This window comes from Eublepharis macularius, chromosome 4 (assembly GCF_028583425.1).
Source record: "Eublepharis macularius isolate TG4126 chromosome 4, MPM_Emac_v1.0, whole genome shotgun sequence".
In the NCBI taxonomy this organism is placed as follows: Eukaryota; Metazoa; Chordata; class Lepidosauria; order Squamata; family Eublepharidae; genus Eublepharis; species Eublepharis macularius.
In genome coordinates, this window is record NC_072793.1 from 45842738 (window position 1) to 45861788 (window position 19051).

The 19051-nt window shown below is 42.2% G+C and overlaps 1 protein-coding gene across 1 annotated transcript in view; it reads right to left on the minus strand.

Moving 5' to 3' along the window:
- LOC129327573 (dynein axonemal heavy chain 9-like) overlaps positions 1 to 19051 on the minus strand; it is a 262554-nt gene that overhangs the window by 138815 nt on the left and 104688 nt on the right. Inside the window, exons 38-41 of the mRNA XM_054976327.1 lie at positions 18361 to 18568; positions 8119 to 8284; positions 6861 to 6963; positions 6268 to 6507 (exon numbers count right to left, since the gene is read on the minus strand). Of these exons, the coding sequence (XP_054832302.1) occupies positions 6268 to 6507; positions 6861 to 6963; positions 8119 to 8284; positions 18361 to 18568 (717 nt within the window). The remainder of the gene's footprint in view (positions 1 to 6267; positions 6508 to 6860; positions 6964 to 8118; positions 8285 to 18360; positions 18569 to 19051) is intronic.

A 19051-nucleotide genomic window follows, 5' to 3' on the forward strand; every position in this document is an offset into this window, starting at 1 on the left:
CGGACAAGCTGCAAGCAACTCCCCGTGAAGAAGGTGTGACCACTCCTAGAACTTTGGGCATTTTGCCAATATGTGACGGTGGGGGGAGTTTGATGTCGTGAAAACTAGAGACTTTATTGTTTATACATTACAGATTCTTTCATATGTTGGATAGGGACTGATTCCATTTGTCATCTTACACAGAATGTACATTTGATTGTTTGTGAGCCTTTTGGCAATTGATATGTTAATGATTTGGATCCTGGTTGTATTTATTGATGGTGCTATTTATTGAGCAATGGGACTGTTAATTATTTAATTCTGGTTGTTATTTATTGATGAACATTTATTGACTGATTGAAATGTATATATATTGACTTGAACTGTTTATATAATTGTATTGATTGTACTGAATATATTTATTAGTAGCACGTTGCACTTTATTAATGGTTAGCACTTTATTAATATTAAAATTGTTTACAATCATTGTGTTTAAGATTAACATTACATAGGGAGAATATTTTTGTTCGGGTTCATGGACATCTCAGCTTAATGTTGACTTGTTCAGACATCCGATAACAGTCAAAATGTACTTCGTTGCAGAAAGATTAACAGGGTTTAAAAACATAACCGCAGCCAGTACACTAAGTCACAAAATACAAGAATATCCACACATATCATTCTTTCTTTATAATTTCATTGGTTAAAATTTGATTATTTCTTTATGGGAACTAACAATTGCCAATTCTTGCTAGAAGCAAACATGTACAATATACCTCGATTCTCAGTTACACTTTAATAATAACAACAACAACATTTGATTTATATACCACCCTTCAGGACGACTTAATGCCCACTTAGAGCGGTTTACAAAGTACGTTATTATTATCCCACAACAAAACACCCTGTGAGGTGGGTGCGGCTGAGAGAGCTCCAGAGAGCTGTGACTAGCCCAAGGTCTCCCAGGTGGCTTCAAGTGGAGGAGTGGGGAATCAAACCCGGTTCTCCAGATTAGAGTCCTGCACTCTTAACCACTACACCAAACTGACTCTCCCATATGCACAAGTCCATAGGACTTGCACATACGGGAGGTGAGCAAACACAGTTTCTCAAGTCCTTGGTTTTACAAAGAAACAGTCACACTCACGTCACTGGCAATCAAGTGTGCAAAAGGCAACTCCATCAGACAGTTTTCCTTTATTCTGTCAGTGGTTACTATCCCTAGCAATTTGTAACTTGTCAACTAAAATAGCCAAAGCTATTTTTTCTTCAAAGAAAATGATTTCAGGTTGAGAGAGAAACGGATGCAACAAACTTGGCACACACAAAGCATCATTCAGATCTCTGCCTATTACTCACAATAATAAATGAAAAGTATTTTGCAATTTCTTTTGATACAGGAAGTGAGTGGTGGTTTAACATTAATTATTTAAAGATGTAGATAGATCAATAAATATGAAGACTTGAACGTTTTCCTTATGGACTTATTTTATCATACTGCTTCAGTTTATCCCAATTTCTACACATTTTCTTGCACCTTTAGTTTTCACATCATTCCCCCCTCCCCCATTTTTCCTGGTTCTTTTGGGACCACTTTTACCTCGATCTTTTTTTTAAAACCAATTCTGAGACACCATTGTTCCTCATGAGTAATGTTTCCTTCCGGTTTTTTTTGTTCCACCTACCCCCTCACTTTTCAATGACTGAACTTTCATACTCAAACCCTGCTTTCACTCCTCCCTCTTCAACATGGATAATGTGTGGTTTTATTTTTGTTTCTTTTTTAAAACTCAGCTCCTATAGCAATATATTAATATATCAAGGTATCACTATGCCCTGGATGTCTTGGCCAGGGCTTTGGACACTGTGACTGTGTGAATGAAGCAGAGTCGGCTGAAGTTGAAACCTGTGAAGACGGAGATCCTGTATCTGGATCGGGGGTTGTTGAGCTCGGGAATCCGGCTCCCAGCCTTAGACTGGGTGCCTTTCACGCCTTCATCAATGGTGAGGAGCTTGGGTGTGATTCTAGATACCTCCTTCTTAATGAAGGCCCAGGTCTCGTTGGTTGCCAGATCTGCATTTTTCTATCTCTGGCAGGTCAGGCAACTTGCTCCCTACCTCTCCACCCATGACCTAGCTACAGTGACTCATGCAATGGTCACCTCAGATTAGACTACTGTAACTCACTCTTATGTAGGGCTACCCTTGAAACTGACCTGGAAATTGCAACTGGTCCAGGATGTGGTGGTGCGTATCCTTACAAGAACCCCATTTAGGATTCATATTTGACCTGTACTGCGCCAGCTGCACTGGCTCCTGGTTGAATTCTGGGTCAAGTTCAAGGTGTTGATGTTAACCTTTAAGGCCCTTAACAGACTGGGACCTACATATCTTCGGGATCGTCTCTCCCTATATATTCCCTAGAGGGCGTTACATTCTGTAGATCAACATCTGCTGGTGGTCCTTGGCCTCAACCAGGGCCAGAGCCTTTTCAGCTCTGACTCCGGCCTGGTGGAACACTCTCCCAGTTGAAACCTGGACCCTGCGGGACTTATTACAGTTCCGCTGGGCCTGTAAAACAGAGATGCTCTGCCAGGCCTATGAGAGTGGTTGAGGAGCTGTCGACCTATCCTGCTGGTCCCTTGCCTGTATTGCTTTGTGCTGCTCCACTGTCCAATGAGATCGGTTGATTTTATTTTTTTAATGATTTTAACTGTTATTTGTTGTATTTTAAATTGTGGTTTTTATGATGTTGTGAGCCCACTTGCGGGGAAGGCGGGATATATATCCAACAAAATAAATAAATAAATAAAATAAAAGGATGGCACCACAGGCATGTTTATTGAGCTCCCTAGCATGCTGCCACAACCCTAGAATTTTTAAATTGGTAGTCAAAGGTTTTTGGGTTTTTTTACTGAACACAGTAACATATTTTTACTGACAGTAGTATATTGATCAGAGATGTTCCTGAGAGCATGTTCAAGACACTCCTTTTCATAAAAATTCTGTACTTGTCATTATACCTGCTGTTATTATGGCTGTTCTATTTTGGGGGGGATTTGATATCACTTTCTATGTTGCATGGTCAAATGATGATTCTCACACATACACACTTCTTTGTCTATCACTTTCCATCATTTTATGTTTTCTGTGGGGGGAAATGATGATTCTTGTACATGCGCATTTATTGGTTTTACAATCAATCTGAGAATCACTATCACGGCACTTCTTCAGTCAATCACTAGTGATCATCATGAACTATACTAGCCAACAAAAAGAGCAGGGCACGGGACATGGAACAGCCTTCCTCTAGAGCGGTGTTTCCCAGCATGTAGGTTGGGACCCAGAAGTGGGTCGCAAAGCCTCTGAAAGTGGGTTGCAGGCCAGCCATCCCTAATAGCCATGCCTGCTGTTTGCATTGCTCTCTTTCGCTCATATTCCTCTATGCCAGCTTCTCGCTTTCCCCAGCCTTTGCAACAATGGGGAGGGGGAGTCATCTGGCTACTGGTAACTTTACAGGTATATCCATTTCCCTATTTAGAATAAAATTTCTGTAGGAAAATCACCATGTGTGAAGTGGCTTCTATAATTTCAGAGCTTTATTTGTAGCAAGGCTTTGACTTGTATTTTGGAAACTAAGACCAGATCCTGGGCACAGTATCTTCCATGTCATACATTAGTTAGCATTTTTTCCTTTACTGCATACGCATGTTTATTGATAAACAATCAAGTAAAATGTGTCCTGATCGTTACTAGAGTAAGTTCCCTGGAATCTTAAAGGGGGTAGAGGGAATAATGAAGAAGAAGAGGGTGGTCAAAGGCTGGAATAGCAAGAACTGGGTCCAGTAGCACCTTAAAGACCAACTAGATTTCCAGGGTATGAGCTTTCGAGAGTCAGAGCTCCCTTCATCAGATACAAGAAGTGGAAAAGGGAAGAGGTCCTTATAATCCAGGCAGAGGGGTATTGCAAACTGGAGCGTTAGGAAGCTGGCTATAATCCATGTTGTAATTAGCTTAATAGAGCATGGGTACAAAAAGTGCAGAAAATTAGCATCTGTAATACGAGAAAAATCCTATGTCCCAGTTCAACCCGGGGGATCCATTGTTCCAGATTTGCAAACAATCTCCATTTCAGCAAATAAACTCCATTTCCATTTGAAGTTTCTCTGCTCAAGAACTGCTGCTCTGAGGTAAGTGACGGAATGTTCAAAACCATATGGTTGGCCATTGTAGAAAATGGAATGCCAGGCCAGAGGGGCACCAAGGTCATACTTCACTTACTGCACCAGAAGACCTTGGGCCGACTCTGACTGGATCACTGTACCAAGCAAATTTGAACCTGTGGGTCTCCATATCCAAAAGGATGGGAACCACTGCTCTAGTGGTATATCAATATAGAACATGCACAAGATTTTTTTAAAGAGGTTGGTGCTGTTACATCACTTGTGATGACACAATTGATGACAGCATCCTCCCTGGAAAATCCTGATTATTTAAGGCAGAAAATAAACCGACTCCACAACTGGAAACATGCAGAGGGAGGGCAAACATGCAGAAGACCTTTGCCAAATACAATACTGATGTGGATCAACTGCTAAGAAAACTAGGAATAAGTCACAGCGTGCGGAAAAGCCCAGAATGAATGAGTGAATTGCTGTGGATCACAATGGAAATTCAGGTTACTCATCGTGACGTAGCAAATGAAATTACTGAGATGTAAAAAGTATTGCAGGTTAACTATAAGGGGCTTGAATTTACATGCATTTTGTGTAAGACACCCTTAAACTGTGAACATCTCAAGCAACTAGAAAATAGCAGCTGTAAAAGCAATCTTCAAAGTCGTTCAACAATAAGCCACTTGAACTCCTGTGTTGGATTAAAAGAGATGTCAGAGGGTCACCACTCCAAACATGTCTCCATTTGCATTGACATTAGAGGTTAAAGGAGTTTCTGGTATCTAACACTGAACAAATTACAGAATAGAAAGTTATAGCCTAAAACCAATTTGGGCATTATCTTCTTGCCAGCTTGAAATGAAAGGCACTTAATCTAACTAGGTAGAAAGATAATCAGAACTCGGGGCTTCTTGTGAGACAAACCTATCTACTGTTGATTATTTCTAAAGCCTGCTCCTCTGTAAACCAAGCTACATGTGATGCCTGACAAGAGGAGGACACTTGTCAGTTTCCTCCAAGTTTCCCTGGGCCACACCTGCCACCTTCCTTCAAGCAGGAGGGGCAAGAGCTCTGGGGCTGGGCGAAGCAGGCGCAGGGGCAGGCGAGGTGCAGAGCGGCTCAGGAAGCAAAAGGAGGCAGCTCAGCCGTGGCTCCGCAGCAGCTGCTCATGCCCTCTGCTGCTGCTGCTGCTGCTGCCTCTTCACCCACTCTGGAGGCCGCCAGCGGGCCCAGCAGCAGGAGCTGGGTGCCCTCGCAGTCGCCCTGATCACAAGCACAGAGCAGCAGCTGGATGCCTGCCGGCACCTTGGCTGGATCCTGGCCTGGACTTGCTCTGCCAGCTGGAGAGGGGCCAGCAGCAGCACTGATATCTCCAGATTCCTGCATGGGCAGGAAGAGTGGGGAGGAGGCTGGCAGGGGATCCCAGGGAAGCCCTCCTTTTCCATCAAGCAAGCACCCTTTGCCTTCATGTTTCCCCAAATGGAGCACACTGCAGCTCTGTGGAGCTGTTTTAAGACTGGGGAAATTGTGCATGTCTGAGCTGGCAGCGGCAATCAGACAAGACACCTACACTTGCCGTCAAAACTTGCGGGAAACCGACAAGTGTCCTCCTTGTGTCAGGCATCACTTGTAGCTTGGCTCTGTGACATGGCAACTGCACAGATAACAAGATAAACCAGTTTGGTGCAGTGGTTAAGAGGGGCAGGACTCTAATCTGGAGAACCAGGTTTGATTCCCCACTCTTCCCCTTGAAGCCAGCTGGGTGACCTTGGGTCAGTCACAGCTCTTCCAGAGCTCTCTCAGCCCCACCCACCTCACAGGGTGATTGTTGTGGGGATAATAATAACATACTTTGTAAAGTGCTCTGAGTGGGCATTAAGTTGTCCTGGAGGGCGATATATAAATCGAATACTATTATTATTATATAAAGAATCTCAGCCATTTTCCAATGAATCCTGCCATTTTCTTTTCTTGCCATGCCATGGAATAGCACTTCAAATAAATAATGTTATAAATCCAGTATCAACTGCTTTACTTTCAAAGCCTGATCTAATTAGGGGAACACTCTCCAACAGGAACAAACAGTGGGCACCCTAACAGAAAAGCTACTTACTTGGAAGACATTGGAGAAGTCCCTTAGGTTGAAATTGTAATGAAATTTGATAGCTGTTGGCAGGAAAGTTGCAGCCACTTTCAGGTGCAGGGCAAGCGCCAGATTTATCAACTGCTGTGATGATTTCTGTAAAGCCCCAGAGAAATTCCCTCGCTTCAGGTGCTGTGTTAAGATGGTGCTGTAAATGGTGGAGAGAGCATCTGACCCAGGAAATGAGAGGGCAAACACGCTGAAATGGCGCTGCAAGACAGAAAACAAACACAAACTAGGTCCCAAATTGTCAGCGATTGTCTGGGACAAAGGCAAGACAAGCTTGGGTGACATCACTTCCACTTATGTATCTTTTTTTTTGACTTAAAAATGTAACAAATATCACAGTTGTCTGCCTTAGGTTATTTCTACACACACCCTTTCTGTTCACATTCTGCATTTGTTTTCGTAACAAATCTTGGGTTGAGTCTCTTCCACGGTTTTCAAATTTATAAAGTTTGCCTTCATGTAGACACAGTCTAAATTAGTTTTTTCCCCCAAATCATCGATGCTTCCAAAGATGGGATGAAAGTACTACGGGTAGCCAGGTGAACAAGCAATACCTGCAAGCGTGGGTTGATAGTGAAGCTGCCTGCCGTGGGATTCATGCACGACACGTACTGCACATTCATGATTTCCTTCAGGGACAGCTTGTTTCTATCATACCTTTGCAAGAAGAAAAAAAGAATGCATCATCCTAATCACAGCCTATTAGTGACAAACAAACAGCAGTGTGCCTGCTGGACATTGCCAAGTCTCAAGCAGTATGTCTTGTAGGTCTTGGGCACCTGCTGCATCCCAGCTGTTTTCAATTAATGCTCCATCATGGGCTGTGAGATTTTGGGAACAAGGTTAGAATTCACAGATGTTTGTAATGTAATGCACGTTATGGACTTGATTTAAGGGAGAGCATCATCCTTCCGTTACAAGTATTTACACCTAATGCTTTAAGGGATTTCTGTGCAGCACTGCTCAAGCAACCATGGTCCATCAATGTTCATGCTTATCGTTAGTTGTATAGATGCACTTAAGATGTTATTAATTGCACAGTGCTGAGTCGTGGTCCCTTTGCAACAGAAGGTAGGCCCAGCAAAGGAATGGAGAGCTTGTTCGTCTCCCTGCTACTTTCCTTCTGAGAAATTAGGTAAAGTCAGTGGCAACTGGTATGAAAGGTTTAACTTGCCCAATGATTAAGAGGTCATAGCTCACGTTTGGTTGTCTAATCATGATAAACAGGTAAAAGGCAGACCATTTGCTGCTCCCTATTTGTCATGGTGCCTGAATTTTTCCATGCTCATGCAATTCTTTATAAAGTCAAACAGTACACAATACTCATCCATATGAGATCTGTGTCAAACACCATGCCAGGCCACTGGTGACCAATACTGTCACTATGCTGTTGGAAAAAGGAGAACTTTCCCAAAGGGTCAACATCCGGAGGATAAAGCGAATCACTTCAAAACAACAGTAACTGCAGATCTTCTTTTGGAGCAATGCTGTATGGACTCCTGTAAGCAGCTATACAGCACTGGGGTTTGAGTTCTCTTTAATAGGGCTGTGTGCAAGGAGACATTGCAGTTGAGAGTAAATCTAACAAAGAAAGAACACTAATGTAAAGCATGAATGTTGATGGGCCATGGTTGCTTGAGCAGGGCTACACTGAGAGATGCCAAAGTAGTGCTAGATTAAAAGTCTCACTTTCTTTCATACTACCAGTAGGAAAAGAGGAACCAGATGGTATGTGATCCTACAATGGTGAATTAAATGTGTGAAGGTTTCTCATAGGCTCCTTCCACCACTGCACCAAAAGCAGAAGCTTACCAGTGCCCATAGTCCAGATGCTGGCGGATCAATGTGTGAGGCTGAACTGTCCCATAAGTGTCTACTTCAGGCATGTTCATGTCATCAATGAAGTAGATAAGTTTCTTGGTGCCAGGGGGACCATAATTCCTTCCAGCCTTTTTTTCTAGTGGCTTCTCAAGAACAGCTGAGAGAGACAAAGGCTCAGAACATTAAAAGTCACAGTACTAATTCCAATGTTACAAGACTGATAACTAGGCAACTTTGTACTCCAAGACATCTAGAAACCAGCCAACACTTGCAATGGAGCAGCCACCTCCGTGTTGAGTTGGATATAGTGATAATTATACGTTACAGAAACACAAAAATTAAGACAGGAGAAAGACCAATTAGAAGGTTACAATAGTTGATGTCATAAACAAGACTTTAACAGTTTCCAAATTTATGCAGTATTTAAACATTGAATGTGATGTGGCTCAGAGGCTAAAAATTGGAAGAGAGTTGGAAAGACGTACGTATCACTAAATCATGAGCATGTTACTGTAAGCATCAACTCTAAATCCAGTTTGCTCCTTGCCTTCACGTAACATGTTATGTGATCATCACATTGTGCATTTTCCCACCCCACGCATCAGCTAATGAAGTGGAGCAGAAGTGGGAAAACATGTGACATGATGGATGCCATGTTTCTGTAAACCGTGCAAAACCAAATTATTCAGGAGGGCTTTCTTACACAGGTAACAGGGTTGTGCTGTAAGAAAATGCCTCCAAGGGATACTTCAGTAAAGGGATAGGGACTGTAGACTACCCTACTGTGCGCAGGCACTATTGTTTATTATGGCATGTTAAATGGCTTATGTTTTGTTTCAATATTGTTTCAAGCTCTGGAACGTATTTTTGCTTGTTTTCAAATTTCTGCAATCTATACCCTATTGTACTGCTTATTAAATACCCCAGCTGTTCATCATAGAATTACACTGTGTAATCCACCTTGAGTGAGAAAGCCAGACTATAAATAACATAAATAAATGTTACTTTTTTTTACAAAATGTGATGGAAAGAAAAAAAGGAACTGGATGTGGAGTTTCTGTTTGCAGTGTTGTATCTAGTTTTTTGGACTGTTAGCCAATCCAGGTTCCCTGGCATGCATACCTGTAATAAACATGTGAATATGTTTCACGCTTATTACAGGTATGCATGAGATGTGCATGAGAGATGCACATTCTTTGGGAAGAAGATTAGTTAGATGATTAGGTATTTGGACTTCTGTTCGCATTACTTATTACCTGGATGATCAGTGACAAGCTGTCTGAGGCTGTATACAGACTATTCAAATTTAAAACAAGTCAGCTTAAAGAATGGAAGATTAACCTGAACAAATATTGTTCAAAGCCAGTGACCAAGAAAGCTAATCTAGATGAAGGATTCACTTAGGCTGTATGGCATTCATCAAACTGAAATGGTGGTACCAAAAGGTACAGTTTGTCTGATGTGATATTAGAAGTTGTACAATACCAGCTTCTCTCAAGTCATCACTCAGAGTGCCAAATCTCACACATAAACAAATGAAACAGAAAATAGATGTCAAAGAAAAGGAGCCTCAGGCAATTTAGAGCCTTAAGCAGAAGGACTGGGGGAAATCAGTGCAATATCTTAACAATATATCCTTCCTTCAATTGCTGAATTTATGAAAGCCACTGTTATAATGGGCTTTATTGAGTAATTCCCTCTCCTCATGCCATATGTACCAGCCCTAGGCCAGAGCGGGTGGGACTCATTAAGGCAACATGAAAAGAAGTAATGTTCACAGGAGTAGGTTTTTTCCTTGGGGAGGACTAAGCAGGAAGACAGAAGACAAACAGGACTGTGATACTTCTGGATGCCCCTGTCCCATATGTGGCACACTTGAGAGGCATCTGGTGAAAGGTGTATGTTTATTTTTGTAATTATCAGTTCTCATGAACACAGTAACAAAGGCTTCACTTATGAAGGTTGTCATCTCTGTATCAACCCCCAGATTCACATATCTGAGTTTTAAAAGACCCCTGGCTTGGATCCCACATCGAATTCCACTGGTTCAAGGAGAGGGGCCATTCCTTCTGTGGGAGACTTCCAATCTACCCCTTCTGTGGGAGACTTTCCAATCTCTCCAATCTAACCCTTCTATGGGAGACTTCCCATCTCCCCCAATCCACCTCTTTTGTGGGAATCTTCCAATCTCCCCCAATCTACCTCTTTTGTGGGAATCTTCCAATCTCCCCCAATCCACCCTATCTGTGGGAATCTTCCAATTTCCCCCAATCTACCTCTTCTGTGGGAATCTTCCAATCTCCCCCAATCCACCTCTTCTGTGGGAATCTTCCAATCTCTCCCAATCCACCTCTTTTGTGGGAATCTTCCAATCTCCCCCAATCCACCTCTTTTGTGGGAATCTTCCAATCTCCCCCAATCTACCCTATCTGTGGGAATCTTCCAATTTCCCCCGATCTACCCCTTCTATGGGATTCTTCCAGCCCCCCCACATCTAACCCTTCAGTGGGGGTCTTCCAATCCACCCCAAGACTTCCAATCCCCTCCAAGCTATTTCAGAAGGATTTTGGCTGCCATAAGAGGTGAATCAAAATCTTCACCCCTCCTTGCATCTGTGGAAATCTTTGCAGGATCCAACCCACTGGTACCATCTTACATACATCAAAAGTTATAAACTTTTATATTTGCATTACAAAACAGCTGCTCTTAGAAGCTCTTTGTCATCATGGCAGAGAACCTGCAAGAATAAAAAGTTTTAAAACATATGAATATTACAATTTATAATTAACTTATTAATAATCACAAGGCCGAGCTATTAAAAGGAGATTTATCATTTTCTTTTCACTAAACAGATTTCAAATTTAAGGTTATTAAAAATGCTTTTTGTTTTGCATGCCATTTAGCATCCATGGTATAGGATCCATCTGAGTTCCCATCTTCTGACAGTTTGTGGCACAAAAGAACCTGAAGTAGTGTATGGAAGATAACACTTCTGTCAATGCAGAATCTCACTCTTTCAATAACACCCCCCTCCAAAATCTGAAATCTTGGGAAGTGAGATACAGTCTTTCAAATAAGCATTTAATTAGAGTTTAATTAACATAGAAAATACCCCTTTTAGGGATTTAACAAGTATGCTAGAGATATATCAAAATGAAATGCAATTACTGAGAGATCAAATGACACGTTTGTAAAAGCAGCATTTTAATTTAAGAATGCTTCTCACAATAATATCAAAGGCCACATGTCTCTGGCACAGAAATAGTTAGATCCCAATTACACTGGAATAAACAGTCACAGTGTTTGAGGGTTATTAGGCATCTGCTATGCTTCCCTGGGGCTGACGGGGTCGGTTTCTGGAATTCTCTTGGGGCAAATTTGCCACATGAAGAAGCCTTGCACAAGGCTCTATAGCTTGAAATGGGATTTAGAAGGCTCAACGGCCTTTTACTGAATCTTTCCAGGATTAGAAGCATTATGTTCTACAACTAACTGCATCTGGAAATCTGTTAAGCTCCATGACCATACAGGGCAACGGATTTTGTGGGAACATAAAGCTCTTGCCTTGCCTGTCACACAGAGCCTTCCTCCAGTGTGAAGTTATTCATCCCATCCTGTGTACCTTCAATTACCCACACAGCTCTCTTGCACAGACGCTAATTTAAACAAGCACACATCCTGAGTGTGCAGATTAGAAATTACTAATGGGAAATGTGATGAATGGCAGCGAAAAGCCTTTTGTGAGTGCTTGGGAGTTTCTATGATCATAAACAGTTGTTGGATAAGGCCTCCCACCACCTCTTCCAGCACAAAATAATAGGTCTTAAGAATGTAAGAACTAAGAGTCTCTCTACACAAGACCTGTTACACAAGGATGCTCAAGTCAAAGGAGACACAACATTAGCCGGGAATCCAAGTTTTAAAAGACAGATCAGAAGGCTCGGTCAATTTCCCGTCTCTACAGAGCCAGCAAAGATTGCTCCTCAGAACGTTTGCTAATTTTCTCTTCCCCTCCCAGAAGGGGAGGTGAAACTGACAGAGCCTTTGAGAGCCTCTGTCTTTTAAAACTCAAGTGTCTCTCTTCACACACGACTGGAAATTAAGTTCTGAGTTCAGAACTCCCAGGACATCTCATTGAAAGTCCTTACGGCAGTAAGTTGGACATGAGGACTTTGTAATGTGAATTTGTACTCAGGGGGTTCTCTCCGAGCACTCATGGGGTACTTTTCACTTTGTAGTCAGCCAAAGTCACTACTCATTCTTTAACTGTATTAAGACTGTAATAGTTTGAAATAATGATCACAAAAAATAAAGTAAGTGAGCAGTGGCATTAGCTGCCTGCAAAGTGAAAACAGTATTCAACTCTTTCTCCTACCTTGGTAATTTACAACTGACTAATGAATGCTGAAAGACAGAGAGAGGACCAGTCTGACTAAAAGGAAGGAGAAAGAAGGGAGAAAATTGTAAAGGAAGAGTAACCCTGCACTGCAATTGTACTGTAAGGTCTGAAGGATATTGGGAGGGGGGACAGAAAACACTGGAATGAAGTAGTTTTCCAACAATCTTATCTGGAATGTTCAATAAACTAAACAGCTAGAACAAGCCACAGACCAGTTTGGCCTTGATCTTTACCTGGCCTCTGCCATGCTTTGCCTTACCTCTTATCTTAGCCTGTCTCACTGGACAAGAACTAGGCTTGATAAGTGGGGAGGGCAAAAGAAAAGTAGTATTTCTGGCTTGAGGGCTATATCTGATATATAGAGCAATTGGCTCAACGTGCTCACACCTGTCAATTTCAGTACTTTTCCATCAAGTCACACTTCTGATCTATGCAAAAGGGAAGTGACCATCAGCAACCAGATCCCTTACTTTGATTTTCATCCTGACAAAACATAGATTCATCTGATCTGCCCATGCCACCTCTTGATTCTTGTAAATCAGTATTGTAGCCCTGTAAAGGAGCAGTATAGTTGGCAGGTCGGCAGAATCGTTCCCTTTCCCTAAAACACCAACTGAAGCTGGGCAAGCGTATCATTGTCTCTGCAGCAGCTCTCTGGCAAGTCCCTCATAATTCTGCCTGCTGTTAGGTTTCAAAGAGTGAAACTGACAACCGTTAGAAAGAGCTGCCAAATGATAAACTGTGAAACAGAACCAAGTAAATCTAGAAAATTAGCAGCATAAACCAAGGCACAGGGAATATAAATCATGTCCAGCACACACCAGCAACAGTAGCACTGTCTGAGGCACATGCTCACACATACCCACACAATGGATAACTTATTCCAATTTCCTGCCCCAGTCTAAAGTCATAGCTCACAGTACAAGTAAATATGAAAAGGCCTCCATCTATCTCTATAAATCTCGACAGCAAGAAGTGGCTTTCCCCACTGGTACTGAAATAAATATGTGTTGTGGTTCTTTATCCTACTAGTCAGAAACACCAAAAGGAGCCAGACTCATTCCGAACTCAGCGAGGCCACCCTGCTTCTGAGCAACTCTGCCACCAGCAGTTCCAATGGAACTGGGCTGACTAAACTAAATATCTGTTTGTATTTGAAGAAAACAGTTTTCCTCTTTCTCTAGTGGAGATCAGTCTGACCCAAAAGACAAACAAAAGTCTGCTTCTGGGATTACTGGGCATGAATGACATTTCTCCCCCCCCCCCCCATTCAAATGTTCCAGGCAACTGTGGGCCTTTTCAGATACACTTCCTCATATGCCATTCAGAACCTTTATATATAGTGAGATCAAGAGCCAGTCACAGGCTTGGGCACTTTCCCGGTCTCCGACACAGAATCACAACCCCTGAACTAGGAGATACCATGAACAATTAAACTGCAGGAACTCCCTGACCTCACAGATCACAACATGTACACCTTATGCCACCTACATTACTCCCATCAGCTCTTCCTTGCTGCACCTCCCTATAGGACCATTCAATCTTCTTCCTCCTAGTTGTCGGGTTCTTCAGTTATGGCATTAACCCTTCGGAATGGCTTGCCAGAGCAGGCAGCATACACTACTGGCTTTTATGAAGGCCTTTATAATGGTTCAGTTTCAGAAGGCTTTTTGGATGGTGATTTGATGATTAATTTTTATTGAAAGACGGGATGTTGGACAATATAGTTTCTTTTGTTTACGCGGCTTGTGGTTGATGGTGACTTTTGTTGTTTCTATTGTTACAATGCTTTTAGATGTTTTATATGCTGATACTTACTTTTAATTATTTGTAAACTACCTTAGGCATCTTTTTGTGAGGTGGAGAGGGCAGTATTAAATAATAAATAAATGTAAGGCAAGCATCATTAGTAAAAAGCACTGCGTTCCCAGACAGCAAGGCTGGGTGTACGCAAAACATGAAGACACCGATGTGCACAAAAACACCAATGGTCCTATGAACATTTCAATATACACAACAGATAGCAGTAATATAGATATTTCAGCAGTGATACCAGGGAAAAAACAAATAAGACCCCTCAGTTCATTTCACACATGGATATCCTAATATGAAGCCTTGTTGTTTATTTCTGGCACCTACCAAACTACGGGCAGGTTTCTAGTTGGGATTATTCACGAGTACAGAAGCTATAAGAATGCTCTGCCAAAAATACTATATTTCTAGCTAGAACTATTTATTCCGTTGCTGCAAAAGTTATGAATTACTGGTGTTCCCATGTTCACATATGCTGCTTTCCCCACTCATAAATATTTAACTAGCATGTTCAAGTACAGCGAAACAAATCTGTTGTAAACAAAAGGCCCCCCAAAATTCCCTCACTATCTAAGGCCCTAGTCAAACATTACATAGTCAGTATGATTACCACTGAAAAGGTAACACACCTTTTCATTTGGGGAGTCCAAGCAATTTTTAAGATTTCAAGAGGCCTGGGGACTGAATATTTATTCATAGCACCTTTCCTTATTACAGCACCCAGTGCCAATGTCATTTTTCCCCTCTATTGGAATAAAATATGCATATAATCTTTTCAAAAAAACATCTATATTTGCCAATGGAAATTAGTACAGCACTGTACTACAATGTTATATCTTCAAATGTGAAAGTAAGAAAATTACTGGATTCATTTGCAAAATATGACCTTTAGCAAATGAGATTCTCCCTTCAGCAATTGAGATCCTCCCATTTTAGTGGACTTTGGACCTCAAGTTAATGGAATTCTGGGGAAAAAAAGTGAAAGTACTCTTTATCTGGAATTTTAGTTGAGCCAGGAATTACTCCTGACTGCTATTGGCTGGGATGATGGCTCTATTTCCCCCTCACCTACTACCTATCACCTAAGCTATTGGTTTGCATGATTGGAGGAAGAGGAAAGGAGTCAATGACTTGTATCCATTTGTGCTCCTCTTCACCCATTGCTATACTTTCCTCTGGCACTAGAAGCAGGCCAAACAGGAGCAGGTCTTTCACTGAAATCAGTGGCCCAGTAAGTGGAGTGCAGGACAAACCCCAAACTATTGAAATTACACCTAGTTCTGGGGGTTTCATGTTCACCTAAATCAAACATGTTATTGCTTTGGAAGGGAAAGGATCTCATCTCTTCAAGCACTGGAACACAGTAGTATTTGCCAAACACCCACTCACTCCCCAAGTGTGAAGGGCAATATCTCTCCGTAAAACAGGCCTGGGGAACTCATTGAATGAAGCATCATCTGCATAGTTTGGGCTCATTTTAGTGACACAAGAACTGATGCACAGAAGTGCACATTATGGGATTCTTGAGCTGAAGATATACACCAGAATCACTGATTTGGATCATTACCACAATTTTCTGGAGGATGCTTGGCAATTACAAAACTCCCTCCCCTGAACAATCCTTCCTGCCCCCCACCCCAGCCAAGTTTGGGTGTGTACCAACAATGCATGAGCTCATGTTTTTGAGTCTACTAATTTCCTGGGCAATGGCATTTCTCCCTTCCAACCAGATCATAGCAAGGAAGGTGCACAGAGATCTCCCATACATTGCTGAAGGCAAACTGAAGAGAACTGCCATTCTCCTTTGTTTCCTCCTTCGTTGGGCTGAGCCCTTTATTTCTCTGCAAGTAACAGCTGAGGGCAGTTCTTTAGTGGGCAAGCAGCAGTAACTTTGCTGCAATTTTGGTGTCATTTGGTTGAAAAATAGCCACTCCAGCACCCCTGAAAATGTCCCCCACAGGGAATAATGGCAGCTCTTTTGGACAGGGCTGAGAGGTTTGAAAAGGAAGCTTTCCTCCCTTTGAGAATGGATCATAACATGGAAGGGTGGCAAACATAGTTTTCAATGGAAAGGTTAATGATGGTGTCTGGCTGAAACTCTCCTGCTAGGAATGCCATTTAACCACCATTTTAGGGATCAGTAGAGCAAAGTGCTGCTGAGCAGAGAAGAATCTACTTTGGGGGTCTGTAAATATCTAACCCTCTTGCTCACTCTCCTTGAAACTTAGGGGGTCTTTAAATTAAAGGAATTACTATGTTCTTTGCAAATTTGGTGCCAATCTTTATCTTTGGTGCCCCAGACCTTCCAATAGATTCCCCATTGAAGCAATGGCCCTGAACCCGAAAGATCACACAGATTTGAATCCTAAAACAGCAATGATTGACATGAGCATAAGCAATTAGGAAAAAAATTCCTTCTCAAATACCAGATATGAAAGCATAATGAATTTTTCTTGGTGTACACCCCTAAAGATGAGTATGATGATGTCATGAGAAAATGTTTCTGATTTAGTAGTTTTACACACCTTGCAGTGACATAGATCAACATGGCATACACAGAGCTAGAAACTAAAACAATGGCAATACTACTCATATAAAGGGCTTTTTTTCTGGGGAAAAAGGTGGTGGAACTCAGTGGGTTGCCCTTGGAGAAAATGGTCACATGGCTGGTGCCCCCGCCCCCTGATCTCCAGAGGGGAGTTTAGATTACCCTCCACACGGCTGGCAATCTAAACTCCCCCCTGCCTGGAGATCAGGGGCGGGCCACCAGCCATGTGACCATTTTCAAGAGTTTCCGGAACTCCGTTCCACTGTGTTCCAGCTGAAAAAAAGCCCTGCTCATATAAATCTACAAATGCATTCAAAAGACAGTTTGAGAGCTGCCTTATTTGCTTGACTGGTCCACTGTTTTCACTCTGTTGGATTGAATCTTGTTTAAAATTTCAGTACATGAAAGAACTTACTTCCCCTCCTTCCCAGGGATCGTCTTAGTGATTTGGGGGCCCTGGGCAAACCTCCAGAGTGGGGCCCCAGAATCATAGCACTGTATCCTCTAAGTCCTGGACAGGGTGGGGTGTGCATGCATGCAGAAACCACTGCGGTAGCCAGCTACCACCTACCTGCCCAAGCAGTGGAGCAGGAGGGCCCAGCTTCAGCCAGCTTCTTCTTTCCCGCTCTGTCAGGGAAGGGGTTGTGGCCAGTTGGGGGCCTGACCTGGATATCCCATGACTAAGAGTCCCTGCTCCTCTCCTGCTAAAGCTCAAAATGACCCCCACAAAGCTACTTCTGGAGGATGGGGACTGCCCAAGAACAGCATAAGAGAAGGGCTGCTGGGGGAGTGGGGACTGGTGAAAATCACTCCTCCTGCACACACACATCCTTTTGACAGGATCCAGTCACCTCCAGCATGAGCCCAATCCTAAGTACAGCAGAAAAAAGTACTGATTCAATCTCTGCAAATCACCTCATATAGTTTTAGAATAGCATGTACCAACCGTGACAGGACTAGTATTAACTAACCCTGTATTTGACTGGTTCTTTCCGTAACAAAGTTGTACTTCTGACCATTACTAAAGTATTAGACCCTGATGGTTCAAAAGCCTGATTTTTTTTTGTTTCAGGCATTAAAAGCATCTTTATTTTTACCTGCTTAGCTAGCTGCTACTTAAGATTTTCTTGAGCTTGACTTATACTGTGACCTTTTAATTTGCCAGATTTTATTCTTTCCTTTACATTTGGATTATACTTCCACTTGACCGGATGCAATCTTCTGCATGAGTTGTAATTGTTATGCTTTCATTTACTGTGTCTTTTTTTCAAGTAAATAACTTTTTTTAAAAAACTTCCACACTTTTTTAGCTATTCCAGACAGTTATAAACCTCTATTGATTCCTTTTGATTTGGGGTATATATTTATTTTGAACATCTCTTAGTGCAATTTAGTCCCTGAATTTGTAGGTCCGCACTTTAGCAACCGCCTTTTAAATTTAGTCGCATCCCTGCCATTTTGCCTGCTGATTTACCTTGAAGCATGGCAGATGTTGTATAGTAATTAAAAGGAACATTCTTCACCATGTACTCCTCAGAATCCAGCAAGGACAGCTTATCTCCTACAATCACAGACTTCCCTGTGCCTGCATTTCCCACCAGCATAACTGGACGGCACTTCTCCAAGAGATGATCCATAAAGTAACGCACTCGGATAGTTTCGTTGGTATGTACCAGGCATGCCTGAGCAGAGAATAACAGGAATTAATGACCTCAGTACACTTCTAGGCAAGACCGGGCCAGAAATGCATAGCTGGTAGAAGGCACTGAGTGATATAAGGCCAAGACCCACCATCCTCCTAGCTGACAATAATCAGGAATGCTGAATGCAGCTGGTCTTTAGCATGACACTGTCTAGCACACGTAAGGCTGCTTCTAGTATGTTTCAAAATATATGCAATGAAGCCACAGATACAGATCTTTGTAATGTGGGAACAGTTGACGTACATGATCAATGCAGCTCATGAAACAATAAGGTGATTTGGGAACCCAAGCAGCAATTTATGGATTGGAGAGGCTAGTAACATATACTTCTCTAGGCAAAGCTGACTGATTTGGAAATCCTCTCCAAAGTGTTCTGTGTCAAGAAGTGTAAAGTTGCTGAGTTCTCAGAAACGCCTCTACTATGCCTTTGCCTTACTGAATCACACCAGTAGCTTTATTGTC